This window comes from Linderina pennispora (genome assembly GCF_002104995.1).
Source record: "Linderina pennispora strain ATCC 12442 chromosome Unknown DL89scaffold_14, whole genome shotgun sequence".
NCBI lineage: Eukaryota > Fungi > Kickxellomycota > Kickxellomycetes > Kickxellales > Kickxellaceae > Linderina > Linderina pennispora.
Window position 1 is genome coordinate 183,076 of NW_024468262.1, and position 26,879 is coordinate 209,954.

A 26,879-nucleotide genomic window follows, 5' to 3' on the forward strand; every position below is an offset into this window, starting at 1 on the left:
TGGCTAACGTACATGCCTTCCTATGCAAACGCCGTAGGATACGCTAAATCCTAGAATCCTAGTGCGCTATGGCCAAAATCCATCAGTTTTTAATTTCCCAAACTGTGCAGTTGATCGGCTTCGGCTAAAAATACAAGCGACATGCTCCGCTGCCGATGGGAGAGACTATTGGGACTGCTGTTCGTCTCTACTGCTCAACAGTCTTTGACTCCTTTCTCTTCCAGCATATTCCGTGCACGATTCTTCCAAAATCGCTATGAACACATTACGTACAAGGACTTTGGCGCAGTGGCCACCATCGATGACGACGCAGAATCGCAGAATGTCGTCGCTTCCGCTCGCCTACCAGCTCTACAAGGCCGATGAAAAGGCCACTGAGCGCAAACCTGTTCTTCTCTGCATGCATGGGTTCTTTGGATCGAAAGCGGCAGTGGATGAGCATCGCTCCACGCATGGCCAGGCTGATCGACCACGATATCTACGCACTCGATATGCGCAACCATGGCCAGAGCCCGCATATATACCCGCATCGGTACCAGGAAATGGTCGACGATATTGAAGCATTTGTCAGGGCGTTGGGCGTTGACCGTGTTTCTCTAATGGGCCACTCGATGGGCGGCAAAGTGAGCATGACGACAGCACTGATGAACCCCGGGCTGGTTGACCGGCTTGTCGTCGAGGACAATGTGCCCTGCAGGGTCAAGCTGATGCACGACTATGGATATTATATTGAGGGCATGCGCAAAATTAGCGACAGGACATGTCAAGTCGCGCAGGGAGGCTGATGAGATGCTGGCAGAGTTCGTGGAGGATGCCGGGATGCGGCGCTTTGTGTTATCTAACCTGACCAAGCAGCGCGGGGATATGGAGTACAAGTGGGAGATTTCGCTCGACAACTTGCTCGAAGGATACCAGTACATGGGCGGGTGGGATGTGCCAGCAAACGCCGATGGGATCAGTGCGCACGTTCGGTGGGCCGACGCTGTTTGTGTGTGGAACAAAGTCAAGGTTCTGGACCGCCGAACGACAAGCCCGCTATTGATCAGCAGTTCCCGGAGAACAAGGTAGTGCTGCTCGAGACTGGTCATAATGTCGCTTGGGAGCGGCCGCGCGAGTTCCTTGACGCCGTGTCAGGGCTCTTCAGAAAGTGAGGCTGTTACACACGGGGGGGGGTTCGTAAACGCAAAGCGGTAGATTATGACGCTAAGCAAGTTGATGAAGACAAAGGGGGGCGGCAAATAGCCGACGTTTGCTGGCTGGTTATCTCTTCTTCGCTTCCTTTTCTTCGCATATAATAGATTCACCACTTTTCGCACTCTTTAACCAGAATCAGAATGAGGAGTGTCATTTTAAGCGCGGCCGCCAGGTCGATTCGGCCACTATCACGAGGCACCAGCTGTGTGTCAGCGTACTATGCCCGCGCTGCTCTCGAGCCCCTCCCAGCAGCTCCCGCTGTGCCGCCGGGCGTTTTCAGCCAGTACGCAGCCCAGACAAAAGGCCGAGGAGGCCAAGGCGAAAGTGGTGTCGGCGTCAGCACTGGTCAAGGATCAGGAGCTCCATGGGTTTGTAGTGGAGAGCGTGCAGAGCGTGTCCTGAGCTGAAGCTGAAAGCGATCCGTCTGCGTCACACGCGCACAGGCGCCGAGTGGCTGCACATCGACCGTGACGACTCGAACAACGTGTTCAGCATCGGGTTCAACACATCGCCCAGCGACAGCACTGGTGTGCCACATATCCTGGAGCACACGACGCTGTGTGGGTCGGAGCGGTACCCGGTGCGCGACCCGTTCTTCAAGATGCTGAACCGGTCGATGTCGACGTTCATGAATGCGTGGACAGCGCACGACTACACGCAGTACCCGTTTTCGACGCAGAACGCAAAGGACTACGAGAACCTGCAGAACGTGTACCTGGACTCGGTGTTCAACCCGAAGCTGACCTGAGCTGGATTTCCGGCAGGAGGGGTGGCGGCTCGAGCGCAGCGATCCGAGCGACTCGACATCGGCGTACCAGATGAAGGGCGTGGTTTTCAATGAGATGAAGGGGCGTTCTCGGATTCCGGCAGTCTGTTTGCGCAGCGCGCCGAGCAGCAGCTGTATCCTGACACAACATATCAGTACGTCAGCGGTGGCGACCCTGCATATATCCCTGACCTGACACACGAGCAGCTGGTGCATTTCCACCACACGCGCTACCACCCGAGCAACGCCCGCATCTACTCGTACGGAAACTTCCCCGTTGGCGCCACAGCTGGAGCGCGTCGACAAGCTTGTGGCCGCGGCACGAGCGGCTGCAGCCCGGCAGCGTGCCGATGGAGGTGACGCCGTTTGGTCGAGAAGACCGTGACGGAGTTTGGGCCGATCGAGAGCGTCGGGTCGCCTGACAAGCAGACCAAGTTTTCGGTATCGTACCTTACCAACGATTTGCGGGATGTTTACGAGACGTTCTCGATGAGCATGTTCTCGAGCCTGCTTTTGCACTGGCACAGCAGCGCCCATGCACAAGGCGCTGATTGACTCGCAGATTGGCTCGGACTACTCGTCCAACACGGGCTATAGCCCGTTCACGCGCCAGACGTCGCTGTCGGTCGGTCTGCAGGGCCTGGCCGACAAGGACATCCCGCTGGTCGAGCAGCGCATTGGCGAGACCTTTGCCAAGGTGCGTGACGAGGGGATTTGAGCGCAAGCGCGTGGATGCAGCTCTGGCGGGCATCGAGCTGGCGTACAAGCACAAGACAGCCAACTTTGGCATGTCCCTGATGAAGTCGCTGTCGACTGGCTGGTTCCACGGCGTCGATCCGGTCGACTACCTGAAGGTCAGCGACAACATTGCGCGCATGCGGGCAGACGTCGAGCAGGGCAAGTTCTTTGAGAACATCGTTGACAAGTACTTTGCCAACAGCAAGCACAAGCTCAAGTACATCATGCTGGCTGACGCCAAGTACAACCAGCAGCTGGAAGAGAGCGAGCAGCGCATGATCCAGGACAAGCTGGCGAAGCTGACCAACACCGATCTGCAGGTGATTGACGAGAAGAACAGGGCGCTGGCCAAGGAGCAGATGCGCAAGGAGGACCTGAGCTCGCTGCCCACACTCACCATGGCTGACGTCAACGAGAAGGCCGAGCGGTACGCCCTGGACATGAGCGCCGCCGGCGGCAGCGTACCGGTGCAGTGGCGCACCTACAGGCCACCAACGGCATCAGCTACCTGCGTATCATCAACGACGTCCGCGACAAGTACCCAGAGCTGCGGCCGTACCTGCCGCTGTTCTGCGACGCCCTGACATATCTCGGTACCAAGTCGCGGTCGATGTCGGACATTGAGACCGACATCCGCCTGCACACCGGCGGCGTGTCGTTCTCGCCGTTCGTCAGCACCGATCTGGGCAACCTGGGTCACATCGAGGCTGGCATCTTCATTCGGCTCACACTGCCTGGACCAGCACATCGAGCCCATGTACAACCTTGTTCTGGAAGCTGGTTCGCGAGACCGACTTTGACAACACCGAACGCCTGCGCACGCTGCTGACAGCCCTGTCATCCAGCATGTTCAACGATGTTGCCAGCTCCGGCCATGCCTTCGCTCGCCGGCTCGCTGGTTCGACCCTGACGCCTGAGATGAATGTCCTTGAGGCAATCAACGGCATCTCGCAGGTCAAGTTCCTTAGCGACCTGTCCCGTCTGGCGGATCTGTCGCCGGTCGTCGAGAAGCTGAAGCAGGTGCAGCAGGTCGTGTTCAACAAGCTGACGATGCGCGCCGCCATTACCACGAACAAGGGCAGCGTCGATGAGAACCAGGCTATGCTGGACAGGTTCATTGACACGTACCCGCAGCTCTCCACCGATGAGGCATCGCACTCTGTCGGCTTCCAAGTTCGAGCCCACCAGCGCCCGCTTCTTCTGCCCGCTGCCGTTTGCCACAAACTACGCCTGGCAAGGCCATCCGCACCGTGCCCTACAGCCACCCGGACAGCGTCAAGCTGCAGTTGCTGGCCAAGTTCCTGACCCCCAACTACCTGCACCGTGAGATCCGCGAGCGCAACGGTGCATACGGTGGCGGCGCCTCGTACTCGGCGCTGCAGGGCATTTTCGGCTTCTTCTCGTACCGCGACCCGTCGCCGCTGGAGACCGTCGAGACCTTTGCCAAGTCGATTCAAGTGGATCACCGAGCATCCAGATCTCGGACCGTGAGATGTCGGAGGCCAAGCTCTCTGTGTTTGGCGACCTCGACAACCCCATCTCAGGTGTCCGAGGAGGGAATGACGTATTTCACCACGGGTATTACCGATGACATGCGCCAGGAACGCAGGGACCAGTTCTTTGCCGTCACTGCCAATGACCTGAAGGACGTTGCTGGCCAAGTATCCTGGTGCCCGAGGCCGCGCAGTTCTCGTCGCTGGCTGTCATTGGCGAGGAGAGCTTGGCTATTCCGCACGACTGGGAGCATCTGAAGCTCCAGTAGACATTTCTGTATTAGGTGGAGATTTTATTAGCAATGGTGTATCGTGTGGAACTCACCGGCGTAGTGTCTGCAGTGTCGGGATCCTTATCCATATAGTCCGTATACTCGCTGTCGAACTTGGTCTCCGCCGTCTCCAAGGAATATTATCGGGTTGGCAGGGTCTAGTCACCGTCGACAGGTCGATGTACGGGTTGAGCGGAGCAAGCTTCAGATCATATATACGGCTGTCACAAAGGACCAGTGGCCGCTTCGACGTGTCCATGACCATCGAGTAGTAGTACTCGCTCATGACTGAGCGGTTGCCAAAGCGAACAAACCGGAATCAGGACTATCTGGGGTCCTGGAACTGTCCACCATCGCAATCTCGCTTGATGCGTCGCCTAGACGATGGTGCTCGAGCGCCTCAGAGACAAATCTGATATCGCGAGTGCACAACAGCGTGCGTGGCCGCGTCTCGCTAGCCAGCAGATACGGGATGGTCAGGTAGTATCCCTCGGGGATGAACAGATCGAAGGTGTTTGCCAGCAGCGTGCATGTTGCGTCGCAGTGGCTAGCACAGGTGCACCACTCGGGGTTGCTCACATACAAGGCGCGAGGAGTGACAGCCTCAGGAGTGAACAGCTTCTCAGCCAAGCCATGCCCACGTTGCGGTTCCGCTCTCACGCCTAGCAATTGCACGCCGGACCTTGCCTAGCCACAGATGGTACTTGTGCTGGAACCCCGATATGCACAAGCGCCGCTGTTCTGCCCTGATTCGTGTAGGTGTCGCTCCTTGTTGTCATTGGTAGGCGGGATCTCGCGCTGTACCATATACAGGAGCCTTAGCACCCATGGACACACGCCCCAGTGAATGTCCCAGCTTTGGATAGTGGTTGAGCACAGTGTCGATGATCCAGATCATGCGGTCCTGACACCGACATATTTTGCTATACACCTCTGCCGAAATCGGCTACGTTGCAGATTCGGCAGTCGTTCACAAAGTAGCTTTTTCCATCCGGCCCGCGATTCAAATTAACCAGCGACAGATTCAGCACGCCGACAAACTCGTTCTCGCTGGTGATAGCCTCTCCCAACGGCGAGTTCAGTATGGCTGAAAAGACCGTGGTATCTTTCTTCGTACAAGATTGCCTGTGGGGCGATTGTCCGCGACGGCTTGGGTTTGCGTGTCAGCGATCGTCTCCAGAGCGGTGCAGTCACGCTGGTAGCACGACTGCTGTTGCCGTATAGTTTCAGAGGTCGCGTTGGCAGTATGCACTATGGACGTAGTTCTCAGCAGCTGTCCGTACAGCGCCATGAAGTTGTTAGCCAGCTTGTCGTGCTGAAAGACCATGTACCCGTCGCCATGGGTGATTTTCAGCGACCCCCACAGGCCACACACTAAGTGCAATGGTATGGAGCCAATGTAATGGCCGAAGAGCGCAATACGAATCGTCTGGATGCCGATGGCCGACATACACTGTGCAGCAGAGCAGTGGTCTGTGAACATCATGGTCAAAAGACGGCGCTCGCGCACAGGCCCTTCAATATTCTCACCGAGTCCCAGTGCATCGATTTCGTGCGCGGTGCCGCCAGTGCGGCCGATTTCCTCGTCACGGTCCTTCAGTCGAAATGTAATGCGCTTGCTGGCGAGTTCAGACAGCAACGAGTACGTGCCGAACTGCACCCATGGCAGCTGACTACAAGCCAGTTTGTGCTGCGCCAGAGTCGACATTCTGTATAGCCCCGGATCCTCATACTCGCGATTGTCGAAGGCGTCTGCCTACGGCCAGCAATCGCCAAATGCTTGGCAAAGTATAAGAGTTGTGGAGAAGAGTCGTGCAATGGAGCCATAGAACATCGCAAAGAAAAAGTAGTTGACGCCGACATGGATCCACTGCCAAGCAACAATCCGTCGCCCAGACTTGGGGATGTAGGAAATCAACCTAACTGCCTTCTCAAGCTCATCCATGTGCACATACTTTGTGATTCTGGCCAAGCTCAAAACCCCCTCAGCACTGCCGTTCTGAATAATCTTAATCAGGTCGTCGGCATTCAGAGTCTGGTGCCCATCGCATACCGGATAATCCTCCTCGTCGACATCCACCTTGGCACGCTCTTCAATTGACGACTGTGAGACGCGGAATGATTTTGTGTGGCATCTATTTTCACACGCATGCAGGGTAATGCCAAATTCGTGTTCGTTTTGGTGCCTTAGCCAGCGCAGGTACCGGACGAGTGTCTTGCGGTATCCCCGAGTGGGTCCAGGGAGGAATTGCAAGAAAGCGACAATTAGGGCGAAAAGGGCCGGAACTCCGCTGAAGAGGTCGATTTCGCGGATTCCTATGCCTCCTGAATCGTCGCTGTTGTCGTTGCCTTTGCGCTTGTGTAGGCTATGCAGTTCATGGGATGGTCCCATTCGCGAGATAATATACTTGTCACGTAGGTAATGTTTTGTACGATCGTCTCCATGGTGGCGCGGGTGATTGATGGCTGTGTCCTGAAGAAAGAAATACCAGAGAAGAACAATGTGACACTCTGGTGAAAGAAAAGGCCATCGAGTTAGGGCTATCGATTTGTGCATCCCTGTTGAATTGGGCATGTCAACCTTCTAGAAAGAAAATCAATAGAAGAGTGCGTCGAAACGTGTTAATGTGGTGCTATTTGAACCGGGCTGGAAAAAGTATGCAAAGTCGTGTCTTGGTATATAAAAACTATGAAGAGTGGAATTCACGGCGTAGTGTCTGCAGTGTCGGGTCCTTGTCCATATAGTCCTGTATATTCGCTGTCGAAACTTGGTCTCCGCCGTCTCCAGGAATATCATTCGGGTTGGCAGGGTCTAGTCACCGTCGATAGGATCGATGTACTGGGTTGAGCGGAGCAAGCTTCAGATCATATATACGGCTGTCACACAGGACCAGTGGCCGCTTCGACGTGTCCATGACCATCGAGTAGTAGTACTCGCTCATGACTGAGCGGTTGCCAAAGCGAACAAACCGGAATCAGGACTATCTGGGGTCCTGGAACTGTCCACCATCGCAATCTCGCTTGACTGCGTCGCCTAGACGATGGTGCTCGAGTGCCTCAGAGACAAATCTGATATCGCGAGTGCACAGCAGCGTGCGTGGCCGCGTCTCGCTAGCCAGCAGATACGGGATGGTCAGGTAGTATCCCTCGGGGATGAACAGATCGAAGGTGTTTGCCAGCAGCGTGCATGTTGCGTCGCAGTGGCTAGCACAGGTGCACCACTCGGGGTTGCTCACATACAAGGCGCGAGGAGTGACAGCTTCAGGAGTGAACAGCTTCTCAGCAAGCCATGCCCACGTTGCGGTTCCGCTCTCGCGTCTAGCAATTGCACGCCGGACCTTGCCTAGCCACAGATGATACTTGTGCTGGAACCCCGATATGCACAATGCGCCGCTGTTCTGCCTTGATTCGTGTGGTGTCGCTCCTTGTTATCATTGGTAGGCGGGATCTCGCGCTGCGTACCATATACAGGAGCCGTAAGGTCCATGAGCTGACGCTCCAGTGGATTTCCCAGCTTTGATAGTGGTTGAGCACAGTGTCGATGATCCAGATCATGCGGTCCTGGCTACGACAGATCTTGTCGTATGTTGGCTGCGGAACCGGCACACCAAAGATCTCGCAGTTGGGTGCGAAGCGGCTTGACCCATCATTGGTTACGATTCAAGTTTACCAGCGACAGATTCAGCACGCTGACAAACTCGTACTCGCTGGTGATGGCCTTCTCCTAGCGGTGAATTGAGCATCTGCAGCAAGCTCCGGTAGCTGTGTTCGTAATATACCGCGCGTGGGTTGATAGGGCGGGGAGCTGAGGCTTTGCGGGTGCGTGGTTTTTTCCAGGACGGCCCAATCATGGTAGCCGAATGGCTAATGCCACCATACATGTCGGAGTTTTCGGTTGCAGTGTGCCGAACCGATGTTGTTTTGGTCAACATGCCATATAGCGCCATGAAGTTGTTGGCCAGCTTGTCGTGCTGAAAGACCATGTACCCGTCGCCCTGTGTAATCTTCAATGACGCCCAGAGACCGCATACTAAATGCAATGGCATTGATCCGACGTACTTGCGCAGCAGTGCAATGCGGATTGCTTGGATGCCAATGGCTGACATGCACTGGGCTACCGAGCAGTGGTCGGTGTAGAGCATGGATATAAGTCGGCGTTCGCGCACAGGGCCATCTGTGCTCTCGCTGAGGTCCAGTGACTCGTCGCTGATTGTGCCACCGGTCCGGCCGATTTCCTTCGTCCCGGTCCTTCAGCCGAAATGTAATCCGCTTCCCGGCAAGCTCAGACAGCAGCGAATACACGCCAAACTGCACCCATGGAAGCTGGCTACATACAAGTTTGTGCTGCGCCAAAGGTTGACATTCGGTAGATATCGGGTAGTTCTGGTTTCGAGCCATCCGAGTGCTTTCCGAAATACGGCTGTATCCGGTGCCTGACCAGGGTGAATAGGCGAGAGAAGAACTGTGCCACTGCACCATAGAACATCGCAAAGAAAAGGTACTTGACGGCAACATGGATCCACTGCCAAGCAACAATCCGCCGCCCGGACTTTGGTATATACGATACAATCCTGACTGCCTTCCGCAATTCCTGCATGTGCACATAGCGGGTTATGCGCGCCAAGCACACGAATGTCTCGGCATTGCCGTTCTGAATGATTTTTACCAAATCATCTATCCGTAGCAGCTGCTGGCTGTGGCACATGGGCGCGTCTTCCTCATCTACATCGGCCTTGGCGCGCTCTTCGATCGACGACTGCGAAACCCGGAACGATGTTGTGTGGCAGTTCTTCTCGCATGCGCGCAGTGCAATGCCAAACTCCTGCTCGCTCTGCTGCCTCAGCCATCGGATGTATTTGAGGAGGACTGTGCGATAGCCGCGGGTCGGATCGGGGAGGAATTGCAGGAAACCGACTATCAGCGCCAGCAGTGCAGGCACGCCGCTGAACAGGTCAATCTGGTTGATATCGATGCCGCTGTTGCTGTCGGACTGGGAGCCTTTGCGTTTGTAAAGCGCGCCGGTGGGTGTGTCTGAGGCGGTGCCATTGACAATGTAGTTGTTTATTGTTACATATGTGATGTTGTGGATAACAGTCTCCATGGCCGGATATTAGCTACGCGATGTGGATAAACGGGGTCGGGTAGAAGGGCTACAGGAAACACGGGTGGGAATTGTCCAAAAAGCAGCACAAAAATATTGCAGGAAGAGAAGGTTCGGAATCGCAAATTAGGGAAAGAACGGGCCAGGCTATCGCTCAAACTCCCGCAAAGGGCATCGAATCCATTCTCTGCTTGCAGAATAGTGCATGAGCGCTGCAGCTGAAATGGCACAAGGCATAAAAGGTGACGCCAGGTGCCGACCAGATCAGTAGAGCCAGGTCCAGGTGCAATGCGGGTCCCGCTGGGGTGTACTCAGACATGATGCCACAGCAGCATCCGCGTGCATGACAAAGCGTTGCACAGGCTGGTGTGGCATGCCAAACGTAACGGCCGATTTCCGCTCTTCAGCCTTGCGCTTACCCTGCTCTTTTCCACTCCCGCCTTCAATTTCTGTTTCAGTACCCTTTTTCCCAACTCATAGAATTACAATTCACACGATGCAGAGCAGGAGGCTGCTTCACTCGGGTGGCCTGCTTGTCGCAACGCTGCTGTGCTGGCTCTACGGCTGCCACCTGTTCCGGTCCGCCAACAGCACGCTGGCGAGCAAGCCGGTACACGACAGCCAGCAAGGCAGCACAGCGGCTGCATCACATGACAGCAGCGCTCTTGGCGATAGCAGCGACAACGTCCTGACGTTCGTCCACGCCTCCGACATCCACATCAGCAAGTTTGTGCCCCGTGGCGGGTACGTCCACTTCCTGCATTTCCTGAAGACTGCGGTGCCGCTGATCGCGCCGCGACTGGTCACCATCACCGGCGACCTGACCGACGGCAAAGACGAGCAGCGGCTGACGTCGATGCAGCAGATTGAGGAGTGGCAGGCGTACCAGAATGCGCTGAAGGACTTTGGTGTGCAGGAAAGGTTCTCCGGCACCTTCTACCGTGACCAGCGCGGCAACCACGACTGCTTCGACGTGTTTTCGTTCGACGACCAGGGCAACTACTACAAGAACTACTCGGCAGTGGGAGCCAGCGGGTACCAGCTTGATATCAACGAGCCGTTTGGACGGTACTCCTTCGTTGCTACCGACGGGTGCCCCAAATACGGGTTTGCCAGGCCGCTCAACTTTTTCGGGTACCTGGACGCTCGCGACATGGAGCAGCTTGAGCAGCGCATGGCCCTGGCGGCTGGTGCCAACCACACGTTCCTGCTCAACCACTACCCAGTGAGCACCATGCTGTATGGAAAGGTATCGCAAGTCATTTGGCGAGCTGTCAAAGGGCGTCAGCGTGTTTCTGTGCGGCCATCTGCACCTGCTTGTCGGCGGCATTGGCGCGCAGCTTCAGGCATACAAGGCCCGCGACGGATACTGGGAGCTGGAGATCGGCGATATGAAGGACCACGCGCTGTACCGCGTCTACGCTGTCGACAACGACCTGGTGTCGTTTGTTGATGTCACGCTGCCACTGCCAGCTGTGCCGATGCCCAACCCGGAGAAGCTCGCGCTGGCTGTTCCTCCGCAGATTGCGCATCCGCCAGTCATCTTGGTCACAAATCCAAAGGACGCTCGCTATTTGCTGCCGCGCCATGAGCCTCTGGAGAGAATCCGGACCAGCAAATTCATCCGCGTGCTAGTTTGGGCCGACAAACCGGTCCAATCTGTCACAATTGCAATCGATGGCAGACCGCATGACGCACCTGCCGTGTATAAGGGCAAGGAGACCTATGCCGGATCCGAAGAAGCCTGACGAAAAGGTCAAAATCCCGCTCTGGGTGTCGCCGTGGGACGCCAGTGCTTACGACGATGGCCAGGTCCATGAGATGGTGGTTGTAGGCGACAGACGAAGCTGGAAAGACTACTACGCAGCGTATTCCGTTCCACATGGGTACAGACCTCATTCCGCTGCACAACGATGCCCACGGCGGCTGGATCATGCGGCAGGACTTCCCTGCTATATTCCGCGCCAGCAACACAGTGACCTATTTTCTGATGACGATTTTTTTGGTGGTCCTGCCACGGCTGTTTGTGTTAAGCCTGGCGAGCCCGTCGACTTGGATGGTGCAGCGGTCGCTGCAGCATCCACAAGGACGAAGCCCGACTGAGCCATCTCTGGTCGGTGCTAGTGCGCGGTGATGTGCTGAACCCAGTAAGCGTGATTAAGCTTGCGATGGCCTTGGCCGGCTCGTGGAGCAAGTTCCTGGTGTCTACCCAGTTCACAGCCCAGGTCAACTTCACAACCATTCCGTGGCTGTACTGGCCTGCCTACACGTTCTGCATGCTGCTCGCCATTGCCCCGCTATTCAGTGGCCAGCTGATCCCGTCGGCTGGCGCCAGCGGTGTCGGGTCAGTCTATGTCTACGGCATCTATATTGCGGGCGACTGGGCGCCGCTTCTTGACTCGTACACGTACGCACTGACCAGTGTCATAACCCTGGTTGTTCTGCTGCTGTATATCCCTGTCGCAGCGACACCTGTCAGCGCATTCTACTCGCCACGCATGGTCGGCCGCCAGCCGTGGTATCGCAGCTTTATTGTGCGCGTCCTGGTTGCCATGTTTGTTATCGTGTATCTGGGGCTGCCGACTATGATGACGGTTTATACCTATGGCTGGGCGTCACTTGTGTTTGGCTATGGCCGTGCCTGGATAGTCGCTGCGGGCATGACCGCGCTGTATCTCCTGGACTGGCACTTTTATCCAGCCGAATACGGCCAAGACATACGGGCCGGTTCCATCGAATCCAGAGAACGAGGGCAGGAACTCGGGCGACACAGAGTAGTTCTTTTTTTGACCGTGCGTGTATAGGCTTTTTCTCTCCACCGTTAATACTGACAACTTGCATTTCCTTTTTGGTAAGCATCAAAGGAAGCATCCATCGTCATGCATCTCTCCTCTGCTTTGATTTTTCAACACTTTTTCTTATTTTTGATACTGATGCTGAACGAGCATGACTTTGTTGAGAAGCGTCGTGAGGCTCTTGACCTGCTGCTGGTGTTGGAGGATATGCGCGCGCAGCCAGGGCTGATCAACTGGGGTATGCCTGGTATGTACGACCTGCCAAACCTCCAGTTCCTCGACAACAGCTGGCTGCAACCAACGCCGTACCAGGCTCTCATCGACGGGCATGAGGTGCGAATAACCCGCATACGCACTATGGTGCGGCCGGAGCTATTGCAAGACATGATGGACCGCATCAAGCACTTTATCGATGCTCCGATAACATTGCCCGAAGGGGACTCGCCGTCACCGACCAAGCGGGTATCGGCCTTCCAGCCTTCCAGCCGGCGTGCTTCAATGGTTTCACCAACGCCTGTCTGGCCGCATATTCTTCGCACTGCGCCAAGTCCAATGCAGGGCGCGGCTACGCAGGATGCAATCCCTGAGGAGCGCAGCGGCAGCACGAGCAATGACAGTCACAAGCAGCAACCACCTCAGCCCAAAGTCATGGTGCGAGCGTTCGCGCAGCGTATGCACAAGGGCTTCTTTTTGCGGGGGTGCTTGGGATCTGGAAAGAGTCACCTGCTTCTGCTGTTCGCCGTGTACCTGCGGCTGGTGTACACGAATGTGCGCACGGTATATATTGGCGACTGCGGGGAGTGGGACAAGTGCGATTCTGCCTATGACTACATTGAGCTCATTCTTGAAGCCATTGCCTGCTCGCTTGTCGACCACGAGGCCATCCTGGGCGAAATCGATGCGTGGAAGGACTATTACCGGATCCAGACAGGGCCATGCACACGAGCATATCAACGAGCTTATCGTCAAGATATGCGAGTATTGTCCAGCAGGCACAGCTCAAACTTGTCTTCATCTATGACAACGTCGACAAACTGGCCTTCAGACAAGCAGCTCTACGAGCGTATTGCCTACCGCACACTAATGAACCTCAAGCGCCGTACACCGTGCTTTGCAGTGTTTAGCTCGTTTGACGACAACATCACGGAGGAAATCAAGCGCCGGTTCACATCGACACACCTGTACATCAACTCGTCGTTTTCGCGCGAAGAGGGCGTTGTTTTCATGCAGGAGAGGTGCAAGGGGTTTGCCTGCACAGAAAACATCATCAACGAGGCCGGTCAAGAACACGTGGTTCCATCCAAACGAGCTGCGTCGGCTATGCCGCTCTATGACTGCTCGAAGGGTTGCCAATGAGCGTGACTTCATGCGTGCTGCGCAGCAGTTTCGTGAAGAGGAGTCATTCACCCTGCGTCCGCGTCCATACTCGTCGCACACGACTGTTGACAACGACATTAAGATGACAATTTTCTGCGTCTACTTTTCGTTCCCTTGCGAGAACCCTGTGGTTGACTGGAACTTTATCGACACCAGTGGCATTGAGGATGGCGTCTTGCGGTTCTCATGTCCGCGCGTTGCCAATCTGGTGTTTGCGGAACAGATTGGCGACGAGAAGCAGGCATTTGAGCAAATCGGCATGCTGATTGGGGACACTGACGAGGCCAGGCACCAGCTGGCCGTGGCAGCAATCCGCTGGATCCTGGACAAGACGGGGGAACTGATTGAAGAAAGATCGCTGCGCATGCGAAGCCGCGATATGCTGCGGTACATGGATGTGCGCATCGAACGAATCCGGGCATTGGATGTGGACGAAATGCTTGACAAAATGTATGCTGGAGCATCTACGTTGGACACCAACTCTGCCATTGTCTTCTACTAGCGTCTCGCCGATCGCTGGAAGATGTGGACTTTGTGATCTATGACGAGAGCGCATTTGCGTCTGTCAGGTTTGTGAAGTGCTTGATGCTCAACCCTCTAAAACTCAAGATCCAGCTGCGGCACATCGATACAACCATAGCGAAGAGGATCCAGGAGCGGCTTGTTGGCCCAGGCGCAGGCTATGTTGATTACTATGTTGTGTGTGGCAGGAAAGCTGCCGCATTTGCGTCTCGGCGTCCGCCTACTGCCAACGAGACCGGGTGTAACATGCACATTGTGGACATTACATCGCTCAACTGGATCAATGGATTGGAAATATTCCAGTTCAACTGACATGCCAATAAGCTATTACGATAGAAGCATTGAAACGCCAACGACAGACCTATATACAAAACCACTAGTGGCTAAGGGAATAAAGCATTACATTTCATTGTGTCCCACTAAAGGATTAATTTCAAACGGAAGTAGCTGACTAGGAATTGAAAACAAAGGTGCGGTAGAGAAAATCGAGTATGGCGTTAGAAAAACGAATGGCGAAATATAGAAATGAATCGTGTATGTACATGTTGAATGGAATGATTTTACTTTGCGGATGACGCGGCCACGCGCAATGCGGATCTGCTGGTTTTGCCAGCCAATCTTGCGAAGCCACTCCTCCTCGCGCTGCTTCTCGCGGCGCGCTTTGAGGGTGTCAAGGCACTGGTTGAGCCAGTCATCCCAGCTCTGGACTCTCTTTCTTTGGGCCAATGACCAGCTCAGCCATCGTAATGACCCACTCCTGGGCAACAGTGGCCTCGCGCGTCAGACGGGTGATTTCGGTCTGGTAGCTGTCGACAAACTCAACCAACTTCTTGGACATGCACATGCTGTCAGTCGCTTGTGAATTCTGGAGACGCATATCGGCGACTGCCTGTCGCTGCTCACTTAGATCAGCCTCCAGCTTGTCGGCCCGCTCCGATTCCTGACGGACCCGCGACTCGAGGCGCTCGATCACATCCGAGTAGTGCGAGTGCAGGCAGTAAATGCGCTGCTCGTAGTCGTGAGTTAGGCGAGTCTGGAAGCGACGCGACAGGTTCTGTGACATGGCCACCGAGTAGCGCTGACCCTGGCTGCGCTTTCCCGATGCGTTCTGCGACTCGTCAAAGCTGGCTGCGTGCGTGGCCACCTTCGTCCTACTGGCTTCGCTGTTTGCCATCATGCTCTGAGGGCGCAGCGTGGCCTGGGATGCCGATGGAGTGGCTGGTCGAGTTGACGTGGCGAACTAATCGAGCCACTGCTGGTATTATGCGGCGACGGCGAATCTCCAAAAATTGACGACGGCCTGTTGCGGTTGGTAAATGTGCGTGAGGAGGTGACACTGCTGCTATAGGAAGGCATTGGCGAGGCCCTGGATGACGCCCCCGAGTCCTGGTACTCGTAGTTGCTGCACTCTTCTTCCTCTGGGAAGCAAGGCAGTGTCCGGCCTGTGCTCATGCTGGATGGGGTAATCGGCGAAGGCGACCGGGCACTGGCACCCAGCTCCAGGCGACGCGCTGTCTCTGCCAGGATCTGGGCACGGGCCCGCGACTCCGAGCTCCGGGAACTCCGGATGGGCTCGTCGGCAAGCTCACCCATCTCGATGCTCAGTGCCGGCGCAGAGGACATGTGCTTGACAATGGCAGATTGTGGCCGGCTAGGTTTCTTGGCGAACAATGCCTTGACCGAATGTGACAGGGCGGATTTGAGGGACCGGTGCCCGACCTCCTCTGCAGGCGACGGCGGCGATGGTAGAAACATTGCCGAGCGGTGCGAGCGCTTCTCACCATCACCACGCTTGAGTGCTCCAAAGATAGCCATATTTGAAAAAAATATATATAAGAGCAAGAAGAGGAAACAAATGTGCTGACGTGCTGAAAGGGAGAGAGCTGAAGGCAGAAGGAGAGGAGCTGAGCGGGATATGCGCAAGATGGAAAAGAAGGAATGGACAAAAATATCAGACGAGCAATGAGTTTCAAGGCTTCAAGGTGTGAGGAAATCTGGATGGTGGACCTTGCGACTATATATAAACCAAACGGGTGGACAAAACAAGTGCGCATTTCGTAGGCGAAGCGTTGCATTCTGGAACTGAGACAGACAGCCCCAACGCTGGAAGCGGCTGAGATCGCTTCTTGGCAGAGATCAGGCGTATGGTACTGGTAGTGGCGGCGAGCGGCGAGCGGCGAGCGGCCGACCAGCAGAGTGCCCGGTGCAAAGAAGCAGCCGTGTATCAAAAAGGAATATTGCCATTCTTGTAGTGCGGCCAGTGCGATAAAGGCATGGAACCCATGCACCACCACGGGGATGGGCTGGCAGAGGGGGGCAGAGCACCCCTGGGTAGGGCTGGCATGCGAGATTAACAAGCGCTCTGGTCCTGCCAAATGTGCGCCTCTTGTTTGTTCCGCCGGGCGTCTTAGATGGCCACCCACCATCTCGACATTGTCCTGGTGGCAATTAGTGTGCTCCATAGGGAGGCTAATATCCCCCAAATAGGCACAAACAGGCCTTGGCCGGGCACTGTCGGAAAGCAAGGCACAATGGTCCAAACTAACCAGATTAGCGTGGATGTGTCCAGCAGTGTGAGAATGGCAATTGTGTTTTATTTCTGACTCCCACACCACAACAACCGAACAATATGTGGATGTGTGAGTGAGCGCGGGCACTCAAGGAAAAGGTAATTTAACGCAACAATCGGCACACCCCCGGTGGTCATTCAGTACGGGTTTTCACCCAGGTTTCCATTGGCCAACTCCTGTCTACAAGTGTGCACAACAAAGCCAGCACCTAATATTTCCACGACCATTATTCACCACTTTGAAATTTGGGGGTGGCGCCATATTCCTCGAGTTGTGTTGTCCCAGGCTGAACTGCTACACAAAATAGTGAGCCTTGCTACTTGGCCACTACGGCACATTTTCCGATTCAGCGTGACGGGACCAGAAAGAGTAAACAAGCTCGCATCGTCAGAGAATCGTATATTGCTGGTCTATATAGGAAGCCAGCTTTATTTCGGCCAGAATCGACAGCGTGCACAAATATCCAGAAAAAAATATCGCACAAGCGGGATTACATATTGAGAAGGCTGTTGTTGCAGAAGAAAAATTGGTTTCTGCCGCACTAGAAAAGGTGCACGCTGCTTTCAAGGCTTCAGACTGGCCTGGTACAGAGCGGCAAAGATGTCAGCTTGCGCTTGCTGCAGCTGTCAAAAAAAATAACAAACAATAGCGTGTGCGCAATCTAATAGCGCGCCGCAAGCATAGTGGGGTAGAGCACAAAGCAAATTTAGTATTGCGTTTGCGAAATGCAATGCGCATATTCCAAAAGCGACCACCATGCCACTCGAGGTCATATCTGCGCGTGTGGTTGGTGAAGAACCGCTTTGCTTAAAGCGGGCATCGGGCTTAGTCTGCTCCAAGGCTGCACATAGTGTGGCAGAAGAAGTGCATCTGCAGCAGGTGTACTGTGGCATGTACCCACCATATTAGGACGATGGGCGCAGCTGAATGCAGTGCCACGCTCTATTTACATACCTTTACCAACTCTGTGGGATGGCTCTATAAATTTTATGCAGCCAGCAGAGTGCGGTTGGCATCTTTTTTTTCTTCTTCTTTCCTGGAGATACCTAGCAAGCATCGCAATTGTTTCTCTTTGCTTACTGCTAAATGAGTCATTCTGTATCGTGAACAGCCGACATTATAGAGGTTTAAGGTAGAATGCAAATGGCCTTCATGCCCACCCGCAAGCTTCTCTATTCCGTCTGCCAAAGGGCCAAGAATGGGCCATGTTTTTACAACAATATTTCCCGTCGTTGTTGTAAGTACAAAAAGAAGAGCAAAGGGCGAAACAACCCGTGCACATATTCCAATGGAGCTATGCCACAACAGACAGCACCGACAATGTGGTAGAAAGCCGTCCGCCGCCCACAAAAGCAGCAGCGGCAACAACAACAACAGAGTCGACCATAGTAGCTGCCTGTTTCAGGCCCAAGGATCAAAAATGACCTTGAGCGCCCCGTCTGCCTGTGAGTCGAACATCTTGTACATCTCGACAGCGCGGGTGAGCGGCACACGGTGGCTGATGATTTGCGTAGCATTGCAGCCCCGGATGAGGGGCACCAGCTCATCCATCAGCGACCGAGCGGGGCACCGGCCGCACCTGTAGGTGATGTTTTTGTCATAGCACTGCTCGGGGCTGACCGGGAACCCTTTGTCGTGGGCATGCACGCCGACAGAGGACACCACGCCACCGGGCCGCACCAACTCGAATGCAAGCTGCAGCGCACCGTAGTTGCCCACAACCTCCAGAACGCCATCGACACCATGTCTGCTTCCCGCAACCGTGGCGTCGCCAATGATCTTGGCCGGGGACTTGTCAAGACTGACCGGTATGGCGCCCAGCCTCTCCGACATCTGCAAGCGCGATTCGACACGATCAATGGCGTATATGGTGCCGAAGCCGAGCTGCTTTGCGCACATCACTGCACATAACCCCACTGGCCCGCACCCGACAACAGCAATGCTGAGCTCAGCAACAGGAATGCCAGCTTCTGACAGTGTCGACAATGCGTTCTTTGCACAAAAATACCCGGTGGAGAATATGTCCCCAATCAGGACGCCTTCTTCGAACGAAACATCGTCGGGCAGCGCCATCAGCGTCCCGTTGGCATTGGGGACTCGCACGAACTGCGCCTGTCCGCCGTGAATGCCGATGGCCCGTGGTCTCGCTGATCCAGCCAAACAGTTTCACTGCATCACAGCGGCTGCTCAGATGGTGGGTGCAGTACCAGCAGTCGCCACAGGCGGTGGTGAAGCTGGCAGCCACGCGCTGGCCAACATCCAAGGCAACTCCGCTGCCGACTTGCTCGACAACACCAGCGAACTCGTGGCCGCACACTGTGCCTGGTCTGAGCCCCTTCTCGGCGCCGCGGTAGGGATGCATGTCGGAGCCGCACAGTCCGCATGCCATGACGCGCACTATCGCCTCTCCATCGGCTGGGTTGGTGGGGCGAGCCACCTTGGTGACGGCAACGCTGAATGGCTTTTCGAAAACAACAGCATCCATTTGATTCATGTTAGTAGTAGCGAGTTGAGACAAGCACACAGCACTTGTCATCGTATTTTTAGACGCACTTGACACTCGCTATTTCCTGCCCGTGCGACAATTGATTGCGGAATCCGGCTGCTGATTCACAATCTACTCAGGAACCTGTGTACAACCCAGAAGATTTACACATGTTTAGCAGGCTCTGGTGGACAACAACAGCTGTTTGCTTTCGCCTCTCTTGAATGGGGCTCTCTCAGCTCTCTTAATTGCCTTTTTTTTCTCTCTCGCTGTTTTGCACTTTTCGTACCTACATCCATACTGCCACAAGCAACTTTTGGACACAAGACCCAGTGGATAATCCAATACACACAGCTTGCTTTTCCTGAAATATGCGAGTTACCTCACTTCCTATTGTGGCGGCGGCGGTATCCACACTAGCCTGCTTGTGCGGAGTTGTGGCTGGTGATTCGTCTGTTGTTGACCTCGCAGACCACCCATACGCACTGTACATTGCCACGCCCTTCACAGTCTGCTTTGGTGCCTTTTTGACAAACCAGGTCGTCATTACCGATGCCCGCTGCATGTACCCGTTTTCAAACAGCACCGATGTGCCGTCAGTGGCTGCCGGGGCGCTCAAGGCACAGTATCTGATGGGTGTCATTCCGAGTGTAAACACATCAACCACACTGCACAACATCCTGCTTTCAACGCAGGTGTACTCGAAAAAGAGCCAAGCCGCTTCGCGTGCCCAGGTGTTCTACAGCATGGTCAGCACCTACGTAAACAACCAGACATTCCTGTCGGTTGACTATGCTGCAGTCCACGCGTACTACTCGCAGAGCCAGGACAACGAGGTCGCGCAGCAGAACTTTGACGTCGGAATCATTCACCTCAGCGTGCCTGTCCCCGATGCCAAGCCTGTGTCGCTGCAACTCGACGACCTGGATGCTGACATGGCTGATCTGCACGCACTGACATTTGCTCCGGCGACCTCCAGCAAGGATGCTGCGACGCTGCAGAAACTCTACGAAGGAATGGACCTGACCAAGGCCACACTGACCTCCATCAGCTCGCTCAAGCGCTCCGAGTGCGACAAGGACTACATGAGTGCACATTCGCTCAAGGACATGAAGAGCTTTGTTGGCCAAAAGATCCCCGGCAAGGCATCCCCTATTTTCTGCTCGAAGCTCTATGAAAACACCACTGCATGCTCGCTGGACACCAGCATCTCGATCAACAGCGACGGCGGCTCGGTGCGCTCGGTTAACCTCAACTCGACCCTTTACGTGGTTCCCGGCAGCGCCAAGCTGATCAGCATTGGCAACCCACACGTCTACGAGGCCCGCTCGGTCAACGGCACGCCGTGCAAGAGCAATGGCTTTGTCAGCTTCCCGTACACCAGCGCCTACACTGACTGGATCAACTGGGCAACCAACGGCACCATTGCCTCCAATGGCAGCTGGATCAACAAGACCATTACCGGAAACGACATTACCGACTTTTCGAACCACAGCGGCGCGGCCAAGAGCTGGTCACATATGAATGGCCTGTTCATTTCAGCACTGGCCATTGTCGTCGCTGCTGCGGTCTCGTTCTAAGCGCCCCATTTTTGTTACGAAGAAACCTGAATCCATCTACTTTATTCAACGACTGAAGTATTCATGAACAATTGTGCAATTTCAGAGCAGCTCTCACGCCTTCTTTTCAGCGGTCTTTGCTGCCGCTGCCGCAGTGCGTGTCCTAGTGGGCCGCGTGTACGGTGTCGCCCGCGCCTTTGTTCCCCGCTCTTTAGCAGCTGCTTGGCCTTTAACCGGCGGCTGCGGCTTGGCGTGCGTGCCCCTTGAGCGGTTCTCGGCTGCTCGAGTGGACTTCATATAGTGGGGCACATTGTCCTTGCCGGTCTTTTCGGTCTTTCGGTCTTTTCGGTCTTCTCGGTCTTCTCGGTCTTTGCAGACTTTGTTGCTGCTGGCTTGGCAACAAGCTTGGGAGCCCGCTTGCTCTCCTTTGGCTTGTTCTCTGTCTTTTGCTTATTTTCTGCTGGCTTGTTGATGAACGCCTTGACCTTGGACTGGACATGTGTCAGATCAGGCAGTGCATGGGTCGTGGGTTTTGCAGGCGCCTTTCGAGCAGCAGGCAGCTTTGACTTGGGCGTAGCGATTCTGCGCGGAACAGGGGGCTTCCGTGCAGGGGTCTTCGGGGCAGCAGTAGACTCTGCTGGTTTGGCATCTGGCTTCCGTGGCGACATGCTCCGCGTCACCGGTCTCTCGCCCACCACCACAAGCTTCCGCGGGGTCTTGAGTCGCTCAGAGACCTTCTTCCTCTTGGGTGTTGCTGGAGCTTCCACTGGCTTCCTCTCCAGGGCCTTCTCCACAACCTTCTCAACCGTCAGCTTGTCACCATTCTTTGCCGGTGTTGCCGCTGGCTTGGTAGCTTTAAACTTGGGCAACGGTGCCTTCCTTGTCACCCGCTTGGGCACGGTCTCCACTGGCTTCTCAGCGTCCGCAAACAGAGTAGTCGACGATAGCTGACTCTTACTAGCCCTTGTAGTTCGACCTACTGCGACGGTCTTTGACCCGGCAGCAGCAGCAGATACAGCAGGCTTAACGCGCGTTGCCCTATCAGACATTGTCCCTGTGACCGTGCGCATTTTCGGCGTAGCTCTTACAGGTGTCATGAATAATGGCTCAACCTTGGACCGCTTGCTCGACCCCTGCTCGATCGGCTCACCGACGCGCTTGTTGTGAGGCGTACGCTTCGTCGACCAATGCGCGGCAATCGAGTCGTCGCGCTCAAATAGCTTTTCGTGTGCCTCATCAAACACGTTTTTCGACGGTGTCTCCGCGGGCTCAGGCCCATTGTCGTCGTCAGTCTTATGCTGGCTGTCGAATGTCTGCACTGCCACCTTGCGTTCGTCGCTAGCCAGAGCCGTTGCACGCACCTCTAGCTCAGCTGCAATTTTCTTAGACACCTCGGGCGTTTGGGGTTCGGGGTCTTTTGGCGTAGGCGCAGGGTCAGTGGCAGGCTCGTTGTCCGGCGTAGCAGTGTCCCTGGGTGTCGCAACGTCCTTGGGTGTAGCAGCGACAGTATTTACTTGCGTGTCATCCTCGGCCGCTTCTGTCTCCTTGTCGCCTGCCTCTTCACCATCGCTGATAGCCAAACTTTCAGCGCCGACCTTCCCGCTCTGAACAGCTTCCTTCAACTCATTGACAAGCTCCTCATCAGTGCCGTTGGCCTCGATCCCGGCCTTCTTGCACAGCTTCTGCAGATCCTGGCGCGTCAGGTTCGGCAACTCGTCGATAATGGTGGCTGTGGTCATGGCTGTTACCAGTGACGTTTATTGAAAGCGCTATGCTGTAGTTTATAGTAAGACTGATTGAAAATTGTGAAAGTGAGTAGTTGTGAGAAAAAGGCAAATGCATTTCGCACACTTTCGCGACACCCTTACAGCGCTGGTTTCGCACTGAAATGTGCCTCCCGCTGCGGGCCAATCTGTTTATATTAACAGGTGATCGCGTCGGTTGATTAGAAATAATCAACTATCACTATTTGATCAGCGCCTGCCCCACTTTCTCTGGCATAACTGGCAGCAAGGCTCAGCCAGCAACCGCCAGTTTAGTGGCCTACCATGTAGCAGCTGAGTACCAGCAAAAAGGAGTGCTGGCACATACACGCATGATACCTTGTTATCAGCTGTGAATACTGTGCTTATGTGGCTTAATTGATTACATGGATCACTATCACTACATGGCATGGCATTGCGTGTAAATTTGCTAATCAAACCTCCACGAACTACGTAGATTATATGATCTTTCCATTTCCTTGTGAATGTGGCGCTATCCGTATATGTTGAATGTCACTGGCAACTGCAAAAACAGTGAATATGTGTGACATACGCCACATGTGAGCAGTGACAATCAAATATGCAAGAGCATGCACCAGAGACGATGGCCGTAGATAACGGACGGGGTGGGTTCAGCACCTTATTCTACTCTACCTCGATCGTGAATTGTCGTATTGAGCAGGTGGCCAGTGTTCACGAACGCAACTGCAAAAGGATTGCCTGGCCACTTACAAGCAACAGTGGTCACTTGTGTGTGTTGGTATATTGCTAGCTTGATGGGAAAGCGGAAGCCTTGCTGGTATATCCAGAAACCCCACCCACCAACCACAGGCGGCAACCACGCCCCATCCATATGCACACCGGAAGTAGACGTGCGTAAATTGCTGTCCTTACAATGTCCAACATACGGCACTGTGGAATAGAAAACAAGCCCACTGTCTCAAAATGGCCAGCTCCGACCTACATGCAAGTGGATAACATCAGCCATAGCCGCGGACCCATCTTCACGCTGCCACAACGCCTCTCTGTCTGACAAGGAAAAACCTTCAGGATGTGCCTGTACAGTCAGCCCCTCCTACCTACTCTGTGCTTAAAAATGCAATATGTGCGACGTAGGTACTTCATGGCGAGTAGTTGCACATATACTTCAACATACCCTTGCCATAAAAAGAGGCATATTCATGGCGCTTGGGTGAGAGAGACATAAGCCAAGTTGCGCACTGTCTCTCCTGACGTCTTTGCACAGGTGCAGCAAGGATTTTCATTGGAGAACGGCAACTTGGCTGAGCTGGACAGCAAGGAAACCAGGGTGCTGGCGAACGAGCCTTTGGGTAAAGTCAGCTGGAAAAATGGACTTGGGGTTTATTAATTTCTCTGCGATTTGCACAAAACAGAGCAAACAGGGCAACCTCCGACAGCGGTTGTCGCGCTGGCAGGAGGGACAACACACATGCATGCACCTGCCTGCCGCCCCGAGTTGGTGAGGGCAAAACTGACGGGGTTTCCTGTCCATTCCTGGCTCTTGCGGCAGCATGCTGCCAATGTGACCAGACCACAATTGTGCAATTGCCGTTGCTAAACATCCGCCACTTGTGTGTGCCTGGAATATCAAAACTATTTCCTCACCTGATGCTGTTCTGGCATGGCGATGGCGCTCAAAAACAGCGAGAGATCTGTTGGATTTTCAGGGTATAAAAAGTCGCCTCTCTTCCCTCGCACTCCCCTGTCGCGGAAATAAATGGTTTCCTCCGTCTTCTCCTTTTCCTCCTCAGCCTGCTTCACCGCATAGCGCCTTTTTAATTTACTTGGCCTTTCTTCCAACCTGTAAACACAACACAACTTTATTTATTTAGCCTCTATTTCGCTCTACTTTTAACTCACGCTTTTCCTCTCTTATTTTTCTCACAATGGCTCTCTCAGGACCGCTATCATTTGTCCCGGACGACATCCTCTTTGAGATATTCAAGTGGGTGTGTCCGACTATGCTTCCTGAAGCAGAGAACTGCTTTGGCCTCACAGCAGTTCTGTTGCTCGCCCACGTATGCCGCAGATGGCGACATGTTATCAGCAGCCCATTCGTCAAGTATGTCTGCATCGAGCGCGTGCTTATTGGGGACTGCACGAAGGATGGGAGACATGGGTATGCATGGCGGTCAAATATTGAGATGCTCATCGGGATGGGCAAGACAGAGGATGTCAGTCACCTTGTCATCAAGCTGGATGACGGGTGTATGTGCAAACCCCAGATGACAGAGATCCTGAATATGTTTCACGGCTACCACTTCAGATGGGCAAACATCCGTTCCCTTGTATTCGCTGGTGCTGGCCTCATGTCATTCGGGAATAATCCCTACTACAACCCGCAGTTGGATCCCGAGGCACAAATGGCATTCTTTCAGTTCATCGCGCTTTTCCCGAATATCGGTTCCATGGTGCATACAAAGAACATGTTTGATAATGTGCCACTTGGGCTATCCACCCACAACACTATACTATATCCACTTTACTGTTGGCTCTTTCACCACTACCGTAAGCAGCTCACATCTGTCCAGGGGCTGTATCCGCTGCCGCCTAGAGCCTTATCCAGCGTCGAGTATGAGACAACAGATTTGGAACTGAACTCGAAGTACCTGGGCTACTTTGCTGACAGTCCAGTGTTTGAAGCGTCGGTCATTCGCAAGATGACGGTCTATGAGATCATCGAGGGTATGAACTGGGGCTGGTTTAAATCCAGAAACAGCAACGATATTGTCTTTTCTAGCATGGAGCAGCTCAGTCTACGTTGTGTGCCACAAACTCATCTTAGCGCCAAGCTCGATCCGACCGGCGGGTTTGCCTTGCGTTTTCCGAAGTTGCTCTCATTAACGGTTGGGGATTCAGTTCCTGTCTTTGGCGACATTTACAGTCTCTTTCATGAATCTCCTATCGAGTTTCTTGCAATGGGCGAGGACCTGAGCGACCTTCAGTATATCGATGCGCGGATTGTCTCGAGGATTAAGGCATTCGTGCTGGTCGGGCAACAATTCTCGGACACACCCGTTTTTATTCAGCGCGGAGCTATCACTAGGTTTTACAAAGCGTTATGCCGGGTACAGGAGTTGTGTCTACTCTCAAATCCGTACCCATTGACAGATGTCGACCAGCTTATTTGCCTTAAAAACTTGCAGATCGACCTGAGCGTGGACGAGTTTCCCTATTTGCACGGAGCCATTCAGCAACTGCCAAGACTCGGGGTGTTGGATATCGTGTTCAAGAAACACTGGAGCGCCCGCAAGTACCCTTACACACTTTTGCCAGGTGAAAACACGCCTGCAATCGAGAACGCAGTACCTAGCACATACAGGCATGGAACCAATATTATCGATGCCTCTGACCTGCCCCCGATCAGCACCTCGCTCTACTATGTCAGCATCGCACACAGCGGTCCAGAGATGTTCCATCGTGCCTGTATTCTCATTCGCAGCTTGCCCAACCTGACGAAGGTTGCTGTCCACGAGAGTAATGCGCTTGACATTCTCGAATTCAATCGCATAAGGGGCAGAGGTGTTAAAACCGAGGTGTATGGCTAGGAGTCCTGGCTTTCTTTAAGATGTACCATATGTATCTATCATATTTACTCCAATTGCATATCTCTTTCAAACAACTCTATACGTATTGACCTTTATGACACGACACATGACATAATGCCCTCATGGACCTCTGTGGCTGTACTACAATACTCCCTACACAAATGTGCTACCACACCTCACCCATCCATTTTGATACAACTGAAATGCGCCGTAGATCCTGGGGCATCACAACCTGCATTAGCAAAATGGCCACGCATGACCAAAGAGAGGCCCTCGCTATTCTCTTGAGACAATATGCGGAGATATTGTGGCAAGGCATTGTTGGAGGTGCCTGAAATGACCCCTGCTCTTGTCATAAATGAACGATCAACATGCTGTTGGCAAAATCGATTCACTCTGCCTCTTCCGCTCCTCCTTTGTTGAATTGGAAGATTGCCTTTGGAGTTCAGCGAGTTTTCTCATTTCAACCACCATGTCTGGAATCATATTGTGTGCATAGAGCGTGAAATAAGAGGCTAATGCGCGACTCTCAGCCCCACGGCAGCTATTTAAGCCATGGTTCACGAATGGAATAGAGTCGAATTCATCACATTCCAACTCCGTATCTATACTCTAATTCGTAGACTAGCTATTCAAACATGAAGATCCAGTTCATCTCGTTCATTTCTAACAAAA

At 54.1% G+C, this 26,879-nt stretch overlaps 10 protein-coding genes across 10 annotated transcripts; 6 read left to right on the forward strand and 4 right to left on the reverse strand.

Annotated features, from left to right (window-relative positions):
• Window positions 1-322: 322 nt before the first annotated feature.
• On the forward strand, window positions 323-4,460 carry DL89DRAFT_295151 (uncharacterized protein; the record flags this gene model as incomplete). The annotated part of the gene is made up of 18 exons (XM_040890603.1): window positions 323-388; window positions 426-767; window positions 802-966; window positions 1,032-1,129; window positions 1,434-1,566; window positions 1,598-1,918; window positions 1,944-2,021; window positions 2,078-2,220; window positions 2,268-2,304; window positions 2,336-2,431; window positions 2,505-2,657; window positions 2,686-3,159; window positions 3,186-3,455; window positions 3,488-3,871; window positions 3,937-4,145; window positions 4,169-4,244; window positions 4,300-4,347; window positions 4,377-4,460. 18 exons carry the CDS (start codon window positions 323-325, stop codon window positions 4,458-4,460), a joined length of 3,177 nt encoding a protein of 1,058 aa, XP_040740732.1.
• Window positions 4,461-4,512: 52 nt separating this feature from the next.
• DL89DRAFT_324727 (uncharacterized protein) lies at window positions 4,513-9,665 on the reverse strand (the record flags this gene model as incomplete). Its single annotated transcript, XM_040891480.1, has 18 exons — window positions 8,902-9,665; window positions 8,519-8,698; window positions 8,243-8,467; window positions 8,134-8,187; window positions 7,926-8,078; window positions 7,490-7,861; window positions 7,304-7,396; window positions 6,751-6,819; window positions 6,319-6,567; window positions 5,886-6,219; window positions 5,611-5,837; window positions 5,414-5,524; window positions 5,268-5,367; window positions 5,146-5,204; window positions 4,815-5,084; window positions 4,630-4,740; window positions 4,578-4,591; window positions 4,513-4,543 (listed from the first exon to the last, which is right to left on the reverse strand). The coding sequence occupies exons 1-18, from the start codon at window positions 9,562-9,564 to the stop codon at window positions 4,513-4,515; spliced, it is 3,315 nt and encodes a 1,104-aa protein (XP_040740733.1). The 5' UTR covers window positions 9,565-9,665.
• A 334-nt stretch (window positions 9,666-9,999) lies between these two features.
• Window positions 10,000-12,338, forward strand: DL89DRAFT_269820 (Metallo-dependent phosphatase; the record flags this gene model as incomplete). The annotated part of the gene is made up of 5 exons (XM_040888440.1): window positions 10,000-10,813; window positions 10,836-11,267; window positions 11,305-11,394; window positions 11,420-11,623; window positions 11,652-12,338. Coding segments are annotated over exons 1-5 (2,166 nt in total), but the record flags the coding sequence as incomplete, so codon positions are not given.
• A 159-nt stretch (window positions 12,339-12,497) lies between these two features.
• DL89DRAFT_295154 (uncharacterized protein) lies at window positions 12,498-14,238 on the forward strand (the record flags this gene model as incomplete). The annotated part of the gene is made up of 4 exons (XM_040890604.1): window positions 12,498-13,261; window positions 13,330-13,384; window positions 13,410-13,594; window positions 13,635-14,238. 4 exons carry the CDS (start codon window positions 12,498-12,500, stop codon window positions 14,236-14,238), a joined length of 1,608 nt encoding a protein of 535 aa, XP_040740735.1.
• A 711-nt stretch (window positions 14,239-14,949) lies between these two features.
• DL89DRAFT_286006 (uncharacterized protein) lies at window positions 14,950-16,073 on the reverse strand (the record flags this gene model as incomplete). Its single annotated transcript, XM_040889842.1, has 2 exons — window positions 14,950-15,476; window positions 15,500-16,073. The coding sequence occupies 2 exons, from the start codon at window positions 16,071-16,073 to the stop codon at window positions 14,950-14,952; spliced, it is 1,101 nt and encodes a 366-aa protein (XP_040740736.1).
• Window positions 16,074-17,948: 1,875 nt separating this feature from the next.
• DL89DRAFT_269821 (putative alcohol dehydrogenase) lies at window positions 17,949-19,272 on the reverse strand. The gene is given in 2 exon segments (XM_040888441.1): window positions 17,949-18,971; window positions 18,991-19,272. 2 exon segments carry the CDS (start codon window positions 19,188-19,190, stop codon window positions 18,230-18,232), a joined length of 942 nt encoding a protein of 313 aa, XP_040740737.1. The 5' UTR covers window positions 19,191-19,272; the 3' UTR covers window positions 17,949-18,229.
• Window positions 19,273-19,443: 171 nt separating this feature from the next.
• DL89DRAFT_269822 (uncharacterized protein) lies at window positions 19,444-20,943 on the forward strand. The gene has a single exon (XM_040888442.1). It carries the CDS (start codon window positions 19,685-19,687, stop codon window positions 20,891-20,893), a length of 1,209 nt encoding a protein of 402 aa, XP_040740738.1. The 5' UTR covers window positions 19,444-19,684; the 3' UTR covers window positions 20,894-20,943.
• A 2-nt stretch (window positions 20,944-20,945) lies between these two features.
• On the reverse strand, window positions 20,946-22,694 carry DL89DRAFT_269823 (uncharacterized protein). Its single transcript, XM_040888443.1, has 2 exons — window positions 21,274-22,694; window positions 20,946-21,205 (listed from the first exon to the last, which is right to left on the reverse strand). Exons 1-2 carry the CDS (start codon window positions 22,609-22,611, stop codon window positions 20,987-20,989), a joined length of 1,557 nt encoding a protein of 518 aa, XP_040740739.1. The 5' UTR covers window positions 22,612-22,694; the 3' UTR covers window positions 20,946-20,986.
• Window positions 22,695-25,560: 2,866 nt separating this feature from the next.
• On the forward strand, window positions 25,561-26,270 carry DL89DRAFT_269824 (uncharacterized protein). Its single transcript, XM_040888444.1, has one exon. It carries the CDS (start codon window positions 25,575-25,577, stop codon window positions 26,202-26,204), a length of 630 nt encoding a protein of 209 aa, XP_040740740.1. The 5' UTR covers window positions 25,561-25,574; the 3' UTR covers window positions 26,205-26,270.
• DL89DRAFT_269825 (uncharacterized protein) lies at window positions 26,133-26,672 on the forward strand. Its single transcript, XM_040888445.1, has one exon. It carries the CDS (start codon window positions 26,319-26,321, stop codon window positions 26,490-26,492), a length of 174 nt encoding a protein of 57 aa, XP_040740741.1. The 5' UTR covers window positions 26,133-26,318; the 3' UTR covers window positions 26,493-26,672.
• The last annotated feature ends 207 nt before the right edge of the window (window positions 26,673-26,879 follow it).